The following is a 16,020-nucleotide window of genomic DNA, read 5'->3' as shown; positions in this document are numbered from 1 at the left end:
AGAGGAAGGTTCGCTTAAGAGACTAAAACTCAATGGTAGCCAAGGCCATCACATATGAGTGACATGGAGTGCACTGTATAGATCTCGTGCTACATTTAAGTAGAATGGCTAAATTGAAAGTCCTTTATATTATATATAATCAAACATATAGTAGATGGAGCAACTCTCTGTCCTTAAGACAAAGACAATAGTTTGTCTTGAGTAAGGTTCTCTTAAGGGACTAAAAATGTCCCCTAAATAAACATTTTTTCTCACCATTTATAAGGTTGGGTGAGTGCTCCATCTACTTTTGACTGTTTGTGATTCATTTCATAGTTGCTCAGAGCCCTCATACATGAGTCACATGGCATACGTTGTATATATCAGAAGTAAAACATAAAATTTGGAAGTGCTCTATACTACATATATTAAAAATAGATTGAGTTCTCTATAAGCTTCCTCAAGACAAAGACAAGAGTTTATCTAAAGGAAGGTTTACTTAAAGGAATTGTTCAGTATAAAAATAAAAACTGGCTAAATATATAGGTTGTGCAAAATAAAACGTGCTTTCAATATAGTTAGTTGGCCAAAAATGTAATGTATAAAGGCTAGATGTGTAACATAATAGCCAGAACACTTTGCAGCTCTCTTGGTTTCCACTGATTGGTTACCAGGCAGTAACCAATCAGAGATTTGAGGGGGGGGGGCACATGGGCCATAACTGTTGCTTTTGAATCTGAGCTGAATGCTGAGGATCAATTGCAAACTCACTAAATAATTATGTCCCATGTGAGCCCTTAAAGTCGCTGACTAACTCAGAGTTAGAGAGCTGAAAAGCAGGAAGTAGTGTTCTGGCTATTATGTTAGACATTCAGTGACTCCAGCCTTTATACATTACATTTTTGTCTGACTAACTATATTAGACACATTTTTTATTTTGCACAGCCTATTTATTTACCCAGTTTATATTTTTACACTGAACTGTTCCTTTAAGGGATTGAAATGTCCCCTAAAAAATGTTGAAGATGTTAATTACCCTTCCTGACATTCAAGTTTTTTTCGGAGGAAAACTCGATTCTAATTTAAATTGAATTCGATTTGCATTTCTGGGTCATTCCTATAAGATCGACTATTAGACAAGTTTTTCATAAATAAACTCCCATTCAAGTTGTGAGTACATTCAAATTTATCAGAGTAAAAAAAATTCACATAAATTCGAAATTCGACCTTTGATAAATAAGTTAATGTTCTTCCTAAGCTGAATCTGTTACATAGGCTGCGATATATCTTAACAGAATATGAAAGTGGGTGGAGCTTGTTATTAAAAATTTATAATCAGACATTAGGAATGAGTAATAACAAGTGGTTTGTGCCTTTGGCAAGTAGTTTCTCATCAGGTCTGTTGACCTTGGTGGTATACTGGTTATCCAACTGGTTTATACTGTGCAACAAATATGCAGTTGGCTTCCTACTGACCAATCATTTTTAGGGAAAATATAACTTTTTTTCAAGGATTTATCCTGAAATTTCTAAGGCATTTTATACGGATATACCATATTGCTCAAAACTCATAATTTTGGCCGCAAAAGGCGCCTTTATTATACTTAGGAAAAATATTCAACCCTACACTGCCAAGACAAACAAATATGGCATCTCCAACCCTTATGGAGAAACTTTAATTATATAAATAACTTACATCCTGATTTTTAAAAAAAATATTAGGTATCATTAATCCAATTTAGAAATAATTTTCTTTTCTTTTATTAAAGGAATGCCAGCCTGACCTTGGTGACGTATCAGATGCAAAAACGAACGAATAAAAATGGAATAAAAATAAAATAGAAAAGCCATCACGCAATTTATAACGCGGGTAAATGTATGATTATGGGAGGAGCCTGTTTTCAATGCAAATGAACAAAATGCAATGGAAAAGGGAGTCGATGTGGTTGAGCAACCTACACCCCAACTTTTTGGACAACTCCCAGCACCTCGTCGCGGTTAGTCTTTAGCTGTTGGTGGCAGGGCCAGTTTTACCTAGCAAGCACCCCTAGGCGCGCTGCCTTTCATCGCCCCATCCCCTCCCCTTTATTTCCGTAATTTTCATCATCGGGACTAGAGCAATGGGGATTGGTTCACGGGAAATTTAAAAACCTATAGTATCGCCTGTGAATCCCTGGCGTTTCAGAACCAATGTGGTTGGGCAGCATTCCTTGGTGGCCTTTCCACAAATCTGGGCCTAGTTGGAGGGATGCTGATAGTTTACAGTTCAAAAGCATATTGGGGACATCAGGTAACTGGTCCCTGGGTATTGGGACATAGGGATAGGTAGTTGCAGATTCAAAAATACTCATTGTGCCAGCACTTTTGTGCGCAACCAGCCCATTACCTCCCACGCCTTCCTGTTCTTTCTTATCGTTCCAATGTTCTAGTATAGCTTTATAGAAGCTTTAAAATAAATCTCACAGAAACTTGAACCAATACACATACAGAGTATTGCACATTGACCTTAATATCACGTGTTTTTTGTTTTTTTTTGTCTCCATGAACTAACGTTTTTTTTTTATAACATGCAGCAGTTTGAAACCTCTATAATGATTTTAGACTCCACAGGCCTTGCAGCAAACACTATTTACAAAAAATATCACCTGTACAAAAAGGGAAAACAAAAACAAAAAATAATAATAGTTCTTCTTTTCGTGCCACTTTGTCACTTGCAAGTATTTTTTTTTTTTTTTCAAGAAGCAGCGGGGATCCGGCCATGTTCCTTGACATGGATCTCATTCGCTGCTCGCTATTCAGTCCAGTAAAGTAGATCATCAAATGTAATACAAGTACACACGGCAGGGCCCTCCTGCACATGCATGTAACACTGTTTGCACAGCAGGTCCCGCAACCTCGGTGAGCACCATGTGCAAATTCATAGTCAGTTGGTTTTCCATGTCAGTTTGTAATATTTGATCAAGACCACACTATTCTAGTAGGGTGCCTCTAGTTCTTTTTGAGAATTTTAAATAGTCCATTAAGTCTTAAATTATTATATTTTTTTATTCTGCATAAACTCATTTAAATACGTTGGGGGGGACCTCAAAGATGGGTTGCAAGGCGATTGCCAGTCAATAGTAGAGCATAGGCATTCTTCAGCCCTGCTATTCTCTAAGCCCATTGTGAAACCATTTTATCCCCAGCTGACAGGTTACAATAAATCAAACCAGTGCCATTTAGGTGAGACAAATCAAAGACTGGTTTTAGGATCAAGGCTGAGCAGGACCAGCAACGGAAACATTAGTAAAAAAACAAATTATAATACTTGTCATATATTGATACTGAAACTTTCAGAGGCGTTAAGCCTGCAGCCCTCCAGCTGCTGTTAAACTAGAACATCCTATGAGTAAGACATAGGATAATAAAAACAGTAGTGGTATGAATGGTGTGCAACACTGCCCCACCGAGAAATACTGTCCCAATACGGATCTTCCTACTGTGCCAGAAGATAATACTACATAATAATAAGGCCATTGGAGACCTAAAGGGAATCATTTGCATGCAGGCATGGAAATATATGCATATCTTAATAGAATATAAGATAAAGTTCCTGCTCAGCCAGTAGAAGAGAACCACTCAACCGGCCAAATTATGGCTTCCCTGACCAAATTTGGAAGTTACTTCATGACCTGTGCTGAGATCATCCCTCTATGGCAAGTTGCTCTTTTTGATAATTTGTTAAAGAACAGTTCATGGAGAGCATGAATGACCTACCAATTGCCTAAAGGTAGATGTAGTATTCAAAATGTATGAAAATGATGAGCGAATCTAAGAGCTGTTCTGCTTATCCAGGACGAGTGTGTGGCCCATATGTGATAGGGGTAAAACTATCACCGGTAGAGTGGAATGCAATAGTTCTAACGACAAGTAGTGCTGATTGGCCCTGACACAACAGGTCTGGACATCCTACTTTAAAGAGGCAGTCAATGGAGTGTAGACATCTAGGTGTAAATAACAGCAAACCCAGTTACTTGTTTCATTAACATCTTGATGTCTAAAAATAATGTCCAGAGAATAGCTGAAAGAAGCCAGGGTGGTCCAGGTAATGTAGGACATCTGGGACACCCATCCAAAGGTGTAGTGCAACAACTGTTATGTCAAAATATAATAAGTTGTTTAGATTTTATTTATGATTTTGTCGCAAGGGATTTTAGATCCTATGGACCCAAGGCCAATTCAGCCTCTGCCTTACCCTAAATCCAGTCCTGAAATGTCTCTCTCCAAAGCCTTTGAGGTTTCAGATTAAACCAAGACCCAAGGGCACTGCTTGGCTCTAGCACCCCATAATCACCAGAACAGGTACCACGTACCAGTCACCTGTCTGAACCTAAATGTTTACTATGGGTTACTAGACCTGGCGTATCTATATATCATCTGCCATGACTCACAGAAAAACTCACAGATCTGGAAGGTCCTCCATATGCACCCACAGCGTATAATCATTTTACTTTGATTCTAGGGTACAGACCCATGGCAGTGGTTTAAGTAGAACCATGGAAATGATATATATAATAAATATATATCTCTCTCAGCATTTATTCCTGGAATAGCATTAAATAAGCCACATACCTGAGCTTTCTTAGTTTCACCCTGGCATAGTTGGACATGCCCTTAATTCACCAAGCATCTTGCCATCGTGGGCAAGTTTATTAGTTAAAATTATGAGGTCAGTAGAACCTTTCGGTAATGTCCTGTTCTCTTTTGTATTCGGTGTTCAGAAATTAATTTTTGAACAAGTTTTTTGCCCCCAACCGTACTATTCAAAAATAAATGTTTAAAAAAATCAGGTTTTCTAGTATACTGTGGTCACGGCAGTGTGTTACAGCTAGTTTCTTAAACATAAGAAATAAACGATTTGCATTGCTCTGTAAGAGAAATTAGGAGTGCCTTTGAGAAATAACAAAACAAATAAACACAGGCAATAAATAATAAACTCTTTACATGGGTGTAGGCTCATAGTAGAACAAGACCGTAAGAATCCATTGAATCTCAGTCCCATGGTGACTCCTTAAAACGCCTGCTTGGAGAAGCAGCCACAGTCTCCTTAGGGCAGTGGTTCTTCACCAAAGTACGAGAAGCCTTTGAATTCTTCCTGATTGATTTGCTTTACTATGGCTTCATCCACCAGTGTTAGCACAGGTTCTTCTCGTGTGAAATCCTGGTCAAAGTTGTTTACGTCACGTTTGGTTTTCTGGGAAAACAAAAGTTAACATTAACAATAATTAAGAAATGTCCTATAACGCCACTTTTTTCCTTTTGCTACATTTTTTAAAACCTTGCCTTCTAGGCTATAAGCTGAACAGTTACAACCCAGCCAACGGTTTACACAAGAAAAAAAAAAACCCAGAGAGCCCCACCACCCTTATTTCACATGGCAGCCAAAATGATTCAATAATAATTTGGTTGGATCTAAGAAACCAATAAAGGCTCATATCTGGTTGTTCAGCTGTTGATTCAAAAAACCTGATGATGGGCATTGATGAAGTCCATTCTGCCAAGGATTCTACACACACACTCTTGTAAAAGGTCAGCTGGAACATTTTTAATTTAGAAAGGAAAGTTAGCTCCAGGTTAAAAATAATTGGAACAATCAGAGCCAAGTTTATTACCTTGGTCTATCTAATGAAGTTAACTCTAGTAAAGCCCAGGCAGGTTTTGAAAGTAAAAACTAGCCAAGGTACTGATTTGGGCTACTTTGGCTAGTTTGTAATTTGGAAACCAGCCAAAGTTTTTGCTTGCCCTAATGTGCCATGCCCGCATCTCCCAATGCATGTTGGGTAATGTAGTTTTTTTTAACAATTTGCCAACTGCCAAGTTAATGTTAGACTACAATACCCAGCATGCAACGGGACTGACTTGTGTAGAAGTTGGGAGTTACCAGATTTTGGGCTCTGTACCCCAGTCTCCCGTAACTCTTTAGCATTCTAGCATTTTCTGATGACTTTCCTCAATTTCAGACAATTTTGGGGGGAAATTCTTCTGGTCACCAAAATGTCTAGAGGTTTTACCAATATTTATGGAAATTGTATATGTATTAGGGCCTTATGGGGCCCTATAACTTCTGGGTCTGCAGTTATGCTCCTCTAGCAGGCCAATCTGTCACGTTTTGCTTCATGGAAAAGTTTACTTATTTTTTTTGACATTTTTTTAATTTATTTTATTTTTGGGCTACTTTTGAAGTGACTTTTGGCTAGTTTTGAACTGGTATTGTAGCTGACGTAGGCTGGTTTTGAAAATTAGACCTGGCAACCCTAATGCCTTTACTATTCTCCATGCATAAAGGTGCATTATTGAGGTAAAAACTATAGTTGCTACATTGTCTACAATGTTATCTATCAAAGGCATTGGCAGAGACAAGCAAAAGTTGCTGAGGGAAACTGAACAGAAGACTCATGGACAACTGTCTCATCTTGTTGCACAGGAGTAGTGGCCTTCTATGCATATTCAGCATTTCCCCCACTCATTTAGGGCCAGAATGTCTGGTGCCTCCATCTCAGGAACAAGTTACATAAAAGAGGGGAGACCAAGCCTCCCTCCAACGATTAAGCACAAAAGAGTCAGTGTAGGAACAGCAGTGGCTTTAAAATTTTCCTAGTCTAAATTCTCATTTCATAAATGCAATAGTTACAGCAGCATATTAAAGGGATGCATAATTATGGCACATAGGGGGTCGAAGGATATCAAATCTGACAACTCGATCCAGTATAGTCATCTCCCACACACTGACATAACAAACAAGTTTTTGGCATAGGATAGCCACTTTGATTAAAAGAACCTCAAACACTCTACTGTTAATAACCCAAGAGTGGATTTACGTAACAGATGGAGGAGTCAAATCAGTCTTATGTAAACACATCTTAGTGATTTTATTTGCTTTTGCACCAGTTGGAGTGTTTGCTTGTGCAAATATGTACATAAATAGAGAATCTATCAACTGAGCTCTTCTATTAATATGCATTCCCCCATTCCTTTCCTCTTCTGCCAGTCTGCTTTTCTCTTCATCTGTTGCCTGTATTTCTTTCCTCCTTTCTGCCATCTTCCCCATTTTATTTTTCTGGCAGTTTTAATTGTCCTATCCTGTTCTCTTGCCCTCTACAATCTGCCTTTCTCTCCATCCAAAGAACAGATCAGATGATGACGATTGGCATGGCAAGATAAATGTTGGGACACTCCACACATGATCCGAAAATACGAATCGAGGATTCCTACGATTGGATCTTTGCGTCTATGGCCAGCTTTACTCTTATTCTTTTCTTCATGACTAGCTTTCTCTCTGTACTACTACAGTTTTCATCTCATCTGCACTTCTTTGCTTCTCCTTTTCATTTCATCTGCCTTCTCTTTGTTCATCTACCTGCATTCCCCATGTATCTTCTCTTAACCTGCCTTTCTTTGCATATTACTTCTCATTGTCCATTTTCTTCACCTTCATTCAATTTTCTTCTTTTCAACCATTTTTCTGTTCTCCTCTTTCTTTCTTTTACATGTACAGTTCTGTCCTATTTCACTTATAGCCAAGTACCTTTCTCTGTTCATTCTACTTCTCCTCTTCTCTCCAAAACTTTTTCTCCTCTCATTACTTATTTTTCTCCATATAGTTTCCCAGTTTTCTTACTATAATCTATTTCTCTTCCTTCCTCTTCTCATCATGTACCCTCCTTTCCTTCCATTTGGTTTTATCTCCTCACCCTTCTTTCTGCCTATATTTCTCTTCTCACTTATTTTTCTTTCTCTATAATATTCTCCCATTTACTTATCTCCACTTCCACCATCACCACCTGTACTGTCAAGCACAAGGGCCCCAAAGGGCAGTGTAGGAAGAGTTGACAATAAGATCTGAAAATCTGTAATAGATGATTCCTCCCTTCTACAGAAATTCTCAAAAATATTACATCCAATGTCCTACATGATGGCCACCATGTTTCCAAGCTGTGTTGGACTCTACTCTATTCTCTATTTTTAATGAACAATATGGACTCGTACAGCCCATAAAATAGATTTCATTTCTAGAACATACTGCTATTTTGGCCCTATAGAAAAAAAATACCCATTTGTGAGAACTGTTCAAAAGTTATTGCAAGAAATGAACTTCAAACCTCTTTTCAACAAATCATATCTAAACTCAAAGACTGTATCTCCAAAACAAGTCAGACCTATTACATTTTAAAACAAACAGGGGGAAGGGGTATTTTTGACACGTGATGCACAGAAAAGTCATTAGCCGTCATTCCAGTGAAAAAAAAAGAATCCCAAAAATGTATGTATCATAAATGACAGCTCCCATTAGTCTTCCAGTCTGATGGATTTACATGCTTGAAATCATTTACAATTAGTGCTAAAAATAATACAAAAATAACATTGACACATTAATAAAATTTTTTGTCAATAGTTAAATAAATAAGCCCCTGTCAGTGGAACTGGACAAACAAGAGCAAAAACACGTAGAAATGTGCAGACACAAAAACAAACATAGCCGGTGTTATGTAAATGATGAGCATCGACAAGGACAAAAGGGCTTCATTTCTACTGAGTAGGGGGAAAAACCTTTTCATTTTTGGGATCATCCACTTCTACCACGGAACTAAAGACGCTCCTCTACATCTGTATTTAACCTGACTTAAAGGAAAAAACAATAAAGTTGGGTAGAAATGCAGCACATTTTGGGTTTCTGTACAAGCCCAAGGCAACCGCTGCCCTTTAGAAGGGAAGATCTGTGTCTCCAAAGATGCCCCAGTAGCTCCCCATCTTCTTTTCTGCTGATTCACTGCACATGCTCTGTGCTGCTGTCACTTACTGAGCTTAGGGACCCACTCACAATATATTGTACAGATTATAAAAGACACAGTACAAAGCTGATTAATAATTAACTCTGATTCTCATCTTTCTGTCATGTGGACCTCATTGAGATGATTTACAATGGCTCCTAGGCTTGGCTTCCCAACAGCTCCCCAGAACAAAATCCAAGATGGGGGAGCTCCTGAGCACAACGTTGAAGGCCTGGATCATTATTGTTAAAGAGATTCTGAACCTTTAGGCTGGTGCAGTAAGTTCAATATAAAAATCTGCACCATTTCTAGCAATATTTGTTTTTAGGGCTTAGTTTAGCGAAAGGTCTCGAAATAACATTATTTATTTGGGTGGGGTGGAATATATTTACTTAAAAAACAATTCTTTTTTGGAGAACAGGAGTAAGTTGATGTACACAGGTCATGGTGGAAAACAAATTGTGCAGAGTTTGCATGTTTGGCCCAAGCTATTAAACTAATACCTGACTTAGAAGGGAGTTGACTGAAATGGGCCTGTTAAAAAAAGAGCGTATGGTTAAAGGGATTTGAATCATTGTCCTATTGTTGTACTTGAAACCACTTAAACAGTCTCAGGTTTGTAAAACGACTAAAGCTCATTGTTTGAACCAAGTAAATCCTAGTATTTATATAATGACTACCTGAAATCCCTTATACCAGGGTCGGGCAAGCTGAAGCCTCCACCTGCCAAATGTTGTTGTACTACAACTCCCATCCCACTGGCCCTTCTGGTTTTGCATTTTTTGTTTTGTTTAGTTTGTGACCATTTTGGTTGTGCAGATCTAACAACCAAAAGTGATTTGGATGAATTATTATAAAAAAGTGGCCTCCCAGAAGAAGCTATTAAATGGCAACAAATTATTTTATATTTTGAGCAGGAGAATTTCTATGTTCTATGCTCAGCAAGAACAAAATGGAGCTGTTCTTCAACTACAGGTATGTGACCTGTTATCCAGAATGCTTGGGACCTGAGGTTTTCCAGATAAGGGATCTTTCTGTAATTTGGATCTTCATACCTTAAGTCTACTAGAAAATCAAGTAAACATTAAATAAACCCAATAGGCTGGTTTTGCTTCCAATAGGGATTAATTATATCTCAGTTGGGATCCAGTACAAGCTACTGATTTATTATTACACAGAAAAAGGAAATAATTTTTAGGGTAAGGGCAAATGTTAAGATTTGGGGAGATTTTGTCGCTTGGCGACAAATCGCCTCTTCTTCGGGCAACTAATCTCCCGGAAAAGCCTTCCCGCCGGATAGAATCTAAATCCTGAGGAAACTTCGGGCGACTTCGGAAAACGAAAAGCTCTGAGTGCCATCCAGCCGGCGATTCTAGTCATTGGGAAGGCTTTTCGGGGAGATTAGTCACCCGAAGAAAAGGCGATTTGTCGCCAGGCGACTAAAACTCACCAAATCTTAGCGTGTGCCCTTACCCTTAAAAACTTGAAATATTTGGATATTCTGTTATTTGGAGTTTTCTGGATAATGGGTTCCTGGGTGACAGATCCCGTACCTGTAGAACACGCCAAATTATTTGATCTCTATCCAGATAAGGGGGCCAAAATATGTGTGATAATGTCTTACAATAATAAGGAAAACCCTGGCAACAGGAATATTATCAGAAATTCTTCTATAAAGATCTCAGCTGAACAAATACACTGGGGGAAAGGATTACTGTGCCATTTGATCACAGAAGGATTTTCAAATCCAAGCTAGGGTTTAGTGTTCTGAAGTGCTGAACATTTACACGGCTTAAATAAAGTATCCTCTAAACCCCATGATATGTAAAGTACAAAGGAAGATTCCACAGCCAATTGCAAAAGCTACGACTACATGTGATGGATGAGAAAACTACACTGACCATAAACTGGAAGCTCTTGAAAAGTGACATTGTCACTGCCTTCAAAACGCACTGGCAAAACAAAACCCAGGTAATTTGCCAGATTTTGAAGGCTTTCTAATCCTCTTTGCAGTTAATTCTTTAAACCCTCATAATACACATAATCATGGTACCTCTGTGTAAACCTGCGAGGTGGAACATCATTTTCAGCTTACGTTACGTTCGGTTATAGGAAGAAAGTGCTTCCCAAACATTTGAAAGTGGCATCCTTGAAGATCCTGTTCAGTGCACTATGGGGCAAATTCACTAAGCGCCGAACGCTAGCGTTACTTCGCTAGCGTTACTTCGCTAGCGTTTGTCATTTTCGTTACTGCGCAAATTCACTAACGAACGATGGCGTAGTTTCGCTAGTGTTACTTCGCACCCTTACGCCTGGCGAAGTTTCGCTAGCGACGTAACTACGCAAATTCACTAACGCGCGCAGTGTACTGAACGCTACCTTTTACGCTAGACTTCCTTCGCCACCTCAGACCTGGCGAAGCGCAATAGAGTAGATAGGGATTGTTTCAAAAAAAGGCAAAATTTTTTCTAAGTCCCAAAAAACGCTGGCGTGTTTTCTACATTATGGGTGATAGGATGAAAAAGATCGAAAAAATTTTTTGGGGCTCCCCTCCTTCCCCCATACATTTCCTGACTCATGGCAACTTACCTAGACAGTGGGCACATGTGTAGGGCAAAATAAAAATTTTATTTGATGAATTGAAGGTTTTCTAGGCATTTGTAGTGCTGATACGTATTCCTCCATTGAAATTTGAATTTGGCGCCCTATGCAAATTAGCCTTCGCTAGCGTAACTTCGCTTTACTTAGCGAATCAATGCTAGCGCAACTTCGCAACCTTACGCTACCCCTGTGCGCAACTTCGGATTTTAGTGAATTTGCGAAGCGCTGGCGAAACTACGCCTGGCGAAGTGTGGCGAAGTCCGGCGAAGCGCGGCGAAGTTGCGCCTGGCGAAACTACGATTGTTAGTGAATTTGCCCTTGTGTTTTTAGCAGCCTGAACTTGGACAGTCAAGCTCAATGGCTACGGAACGCCACAAGCCAGTTTGAACGGTTGAGCTTGCATTTTTTGGTTGTTGTAGCGCTGAAAATGCAGCATTTTGAAAAATGCCCAGTATGTTGGATTGTGGAGATGGTATTGCTGAAATAGATGACTACTGTCACTCGTTCAAGGTGTAGGGTGGCAATGTCCTGTTGCTGGCTTTCCAAAAGTTTCTCCTTGTAACATGTGATTTTCTTCCCTGTCAGCCCCCCCGCTACTTTTCCACTTTTAAACTCTTCATTAAAAAGTGTGGTTTCATTTTTACATTTGTAAATGACATTACAGCTTAATGTTGGCTTGTAAATGGCACAGTTAACTACATATACAGGTAGGTGTAACATAGTATAATACATGGCCTGACTGGGGGACGCCGGATTTAATGGGCAGGCACGCACGTTACTGGCACCCGGCCGCACGTTACTGGCGCCTGGCCGCACGGTCCTAGCTCCCGCCCGCTTAACCCCCTCCGGTGCAATGCTGTCCCTAATATTCTGCCACCTTAGGCCCGGGCCTTTGCAGCTTTGCAAAAAATCCGGCCCTGAGCCGGATGGAGAGATAGATAATGATGATGAAGATAGATAGATAGATAGATAGAATATAGAAAGAAAGTAGAAGGATATCCTTGGCTGCAGAAAGACAAACTCATGGATCCATCATAAGAACACAATTAAGAACATATTTTTTGGTTTCCTGGGAGAGACAAATTTGTTATGTGGGAATAATGTGCCTTTAGGCTCAAGGGACAGGTCCAACTGGACAGACTGACGGGATGATGTGCACTACCCTAATCTTCATAGAAATCCGAAAATAGCATGCTGGTATTCAGCAGAACTTCAGTGTTGCATTTTGGATCTGGACCCAGGAATGCGGGACGGATAAACACTGCCTCATTTTCCAAGGACAAAGGGTGATTTCAACGATAACACAAAGTGTGGCACAACTTAACATATAGTTGGTAAAAGCAAAACATCCAATTGATTGTGTTGCCAAAACACAACGTTTTTGTTTCTGTTGGAAAACACAGTGTAATATTATGTAAAGCAGTATAATTATGGGCGTTGTGTTTCCTGGGACTGGGTCTTCTGCCACTCGTGTCACTCTCTTTACTTCCTTTAGGGCAAAAAAACTGCATTCTGTTCTTGCTTTATGGCAGAAAATCTATATACAGGTATGGGACCTGTATTACGGATAATGGATCTTTCGGTAATTTGGATCTTCATATCTTTAGTCTACCAGAAAATCATGTAAACATTGAATAAGCCCAATAGGCTGGTTTTGCCTCCAATAAGGATTAATTATATCTTAGTTTGGATCAAGTACAAGCTACTGTTTTATTATTACACAGAAAAAGGAAATGGTTTTTAAAAACCTTGACTATTTGGATACAATGGGAGACAGCCATCACCTAATTCTGAGCTTTCTGGATAACAGGTTTCCAGATAACACATTCCACACCTGTACATGGTCAGAATAATCTGACTTGCTTTACTACACTGTTGCTTTGAGAAACCTGTGGCTAATGCAGCCTCCATGCACTTTCAAACGTGGTGCAAACCAAAGCATTTCAAGATATTATGTTTCAGAGATCCTAGTTAGTTCTGGTTAGGGCGAGAAGGACTAAAAGGAGCCAAAAAGCCCTTCATGTGCAAGACATGAAACATAAAGCCTTCGGGGAAAAAAGAAGGTATTTAATTGTCTCATGCCATATACACAGCACTGCCTTGATACCAAAAATGAGTTTCAATTCTCAGGCATTATGGGCAGAGACATGGAAATCACTCCTTTATGTCCATTATTAGCCAAATATGCATCCAGAACCGCTGGTTTTATAACCTAGATACAGCCTAATAGTTCAGAGCCTAGGGTTGCCACCTTTTTGCCCCATGGAATCCAGGCAGGGGGCGGGCCATGAAACGACTATGGTGGGACAGTGTTGTGATGGGGGCAGGGCCATGATGCGGCAATTGGCCGGTCGCCACATCAATTATAAGAAATCCTGCCTGGTTTTCCTCATTTGGAAAATCAGGGCAGGCAGTTTTGATCCGGGCAGCCCTTCAAAAAACTGGCCGGCTGTCTGGGTCAAAACCGGGCAGGTGGCAACCCTATCAGAGCCATTTATCCAAACCTTCCATCTTGTTAGGTCTCATCAGTGCAAGATTTCGGAACATGGCTTCTGAGTGTGTATAACTTGTGGAGTAGCGAAGCAGAGAACCAAACCTGGTTAGGGTGAGATGGGCTAAAAGGATCTTATGTTTAAACAGATCCTGGACTTGACAAACATGGCCAAACGGTTGGGCAGAAAAATGTCTGACCAAATCTGAGCATGGATGTCCAGCTTCAGACAGAGGTAACAACATTATTAAATAGAAATAAAATATCTGATATGGAGAAACCCCCGGTGGCACATAACTGAGGTGTAAGAACAGACACCCTTCCCCGTTTTAGGCATTTTGGTACCTAAGTGTTCTCCCCCTGTTGTGTAAATAGTGATATTTTATAGGGGGGAGAAAAAGTTATCTGTAAATGTATTTTATTGTACTCATTTCACTAATTCCTTTTTTTCTCCAAAAGCAGAAGTTCTGTCTTGCTTCATGGCAAGATTTCTATATATTGTGTTTATAAGTTAGTGCTCAATGACGTAGTTATTGTATTTCCCTACAAGTACATTGGTTAATTATGCAAGTGAACTCTTCATCTCTGTATTATATATTGAGTGCACTTTACACAAAACTTTTGCAGGAAACCAAACACTTTAACTTCATGACTTACAATTCGTGGTTTGAAAGGAGGCTTGATTTTCCTTTGCTCCAGAAGTACCCAATCAATTTCTTTGAAAAACGGGTGTTGCTTGATGGCTTCCTCCAGGCCCTGCGTGGCCACGCAGCCTAATCTTTTATTGGGATTCTTTGTCATAAACTGATGAAAAGAAAACAATGAGAGACATTGATGAGTGCAACTGTCATCGGTTTGGTCGTACATTAGCATTAACCTGTGAGGAGGAACAGAATTTTACAGGACAAGCTGGCGGCACCCTCTTCCGATCCATGGTTCTGCTTGTAAGTCGAATTGAATTGAATTTTAATGCTGTTTTAACACAATATTTCAGTTTCCCTTGAAGGTAAGATGGAAATGGTATTCAATTAAGTTTTAAAATTGAGCAATAAATTAAAAAAGGTCGAAGCTCGTTGCCTTAATTGCAGAACTGTGCCTAGGCCAATGATACAATGAGCTTCTAAACACAGGGAAACCTTCACTCTTCAGGTCAGTTAAAATATAGAGAGCCGAGCCTTAAAGGGCCTGTCTCTGGCTTAAGTAACGGAGGCATAAACCCAGCGTCTGCTCTCACAATGTAAGGAAATCAAGTGTTCCAAGCCTAATCCCCTGTTAGCATTTTGCAGTAAACTGAACAGACGCCTTCTGGCTTCCTCTGCCTTTCCTGTAGAACACAACAAGCCAGCGAAGGTATGTGACTTCCATCACAGCTCACAAAACGCTGCGGCTATTAATAATGTCCCCAGCAATGAATGTGCAAATCAGCTCATTTCTTTAACTTAGGAAATTAGCGAATCCTCGTTTTTTTTTTTTGTTCTTTCTCTACTGCATTTTTTACGGCCATGCGACAAAATAAGAGTAACGGTTAAAGTGCCACTTGTAACCCATCTCATAATTGAGGTCATCCGGTGAGTTTAACTTGGATAAAAGCGCCATACAGAAGTGACATCATTGTATTAAAATTTGTATAAAAATGAACATGTTCGGAAAAGGACAGAGAACTGCTGAGCTGTCAATTAACAGGGGGGTCTCCCAGACAGGGGAGATCCTGGGGCTGCCCACCCTCTCCAGCTCCGTGCTTAAAACATCAGCATTGGAGTGAGTCAATGGGAGGCCACATTGCTAATCACAATATCGTTCCCTGCCCTAGCGGAGCTGAATTTCCGGGTTAAAACCCAGAATTTCGGTTACAAAAGGGGCTTTTTGCCTCCCCTTGTAACTGGTCACTCACTGCCACCTGAGGGGAGGTTCTCACTTTGACTCATGGCAGGAGGGCCCTGCTCCCAGATTTATAAGCAGGCAGGGGTGGTGTGTGGGGATATTCCATCTAGAAAACCATAAATGTTAAGGAAATGTTCAGCTTGGCCTTTGTTAATTGAATTATGTATCAATTGATTTGAATGGATCAATAAAAAGCCCTACACGTTTGCCATACAGTCAACCATCAGGCCCGACCCACAGACATGGCAACATTTTGAACCG

General features: G+C 39.9%; 1 protein-coding gene across 2 annotated transcripts in view; it reads right to left on the bottom strand.

The window, feature by feature from the left end:
- Window positions 1-1,690: 1,690 nt before the first annotated feature.
- Window positions 1,691-16,020, bottom strand: part of LOC108717735 (protein kinase C epsilon type) — a 210,869-nt gene continuing 196,539 nt past the window's right edge. For both annotated transcript variants that reach the window (XM_041564282.1, XM_041564283.1), the window contains 2 exons: window positions 14,536-14,682; window positions 1,691-5,212 (listed from right to left, as the gene is read on the bottom strand). In XM_041564282.1, coding sequence (XP_041420216.1) covers window positions 5,066-5,212; window positions 14,536-14,682 — 294 coding nt within the window. In that variant the 3' untranslated portion in view covers window positions 1,691-5,065. The remainder of the gene's footprint in view (window positions 5,213-14,535; window positions 14,683-16,020) is intronic.

The sequence above is a fragment of the Xenopus laevis genome, chromosome 5S (assembly GCF_017654675.1).
Source record: "Xenopus laevis strain J_2021 chromosome 5S, Xenopus_laevis_v10.1, whole genome shotgun sequence".
Lineage (NCBI taxonomy): Eukaryota > Metazoa > Chordata > Amphibia > Anura > Pipidae > Xenopus > Xenopus laevis.
This window is presented reverse-complemented; position numbering and strand designations above follow the sequence as displayed.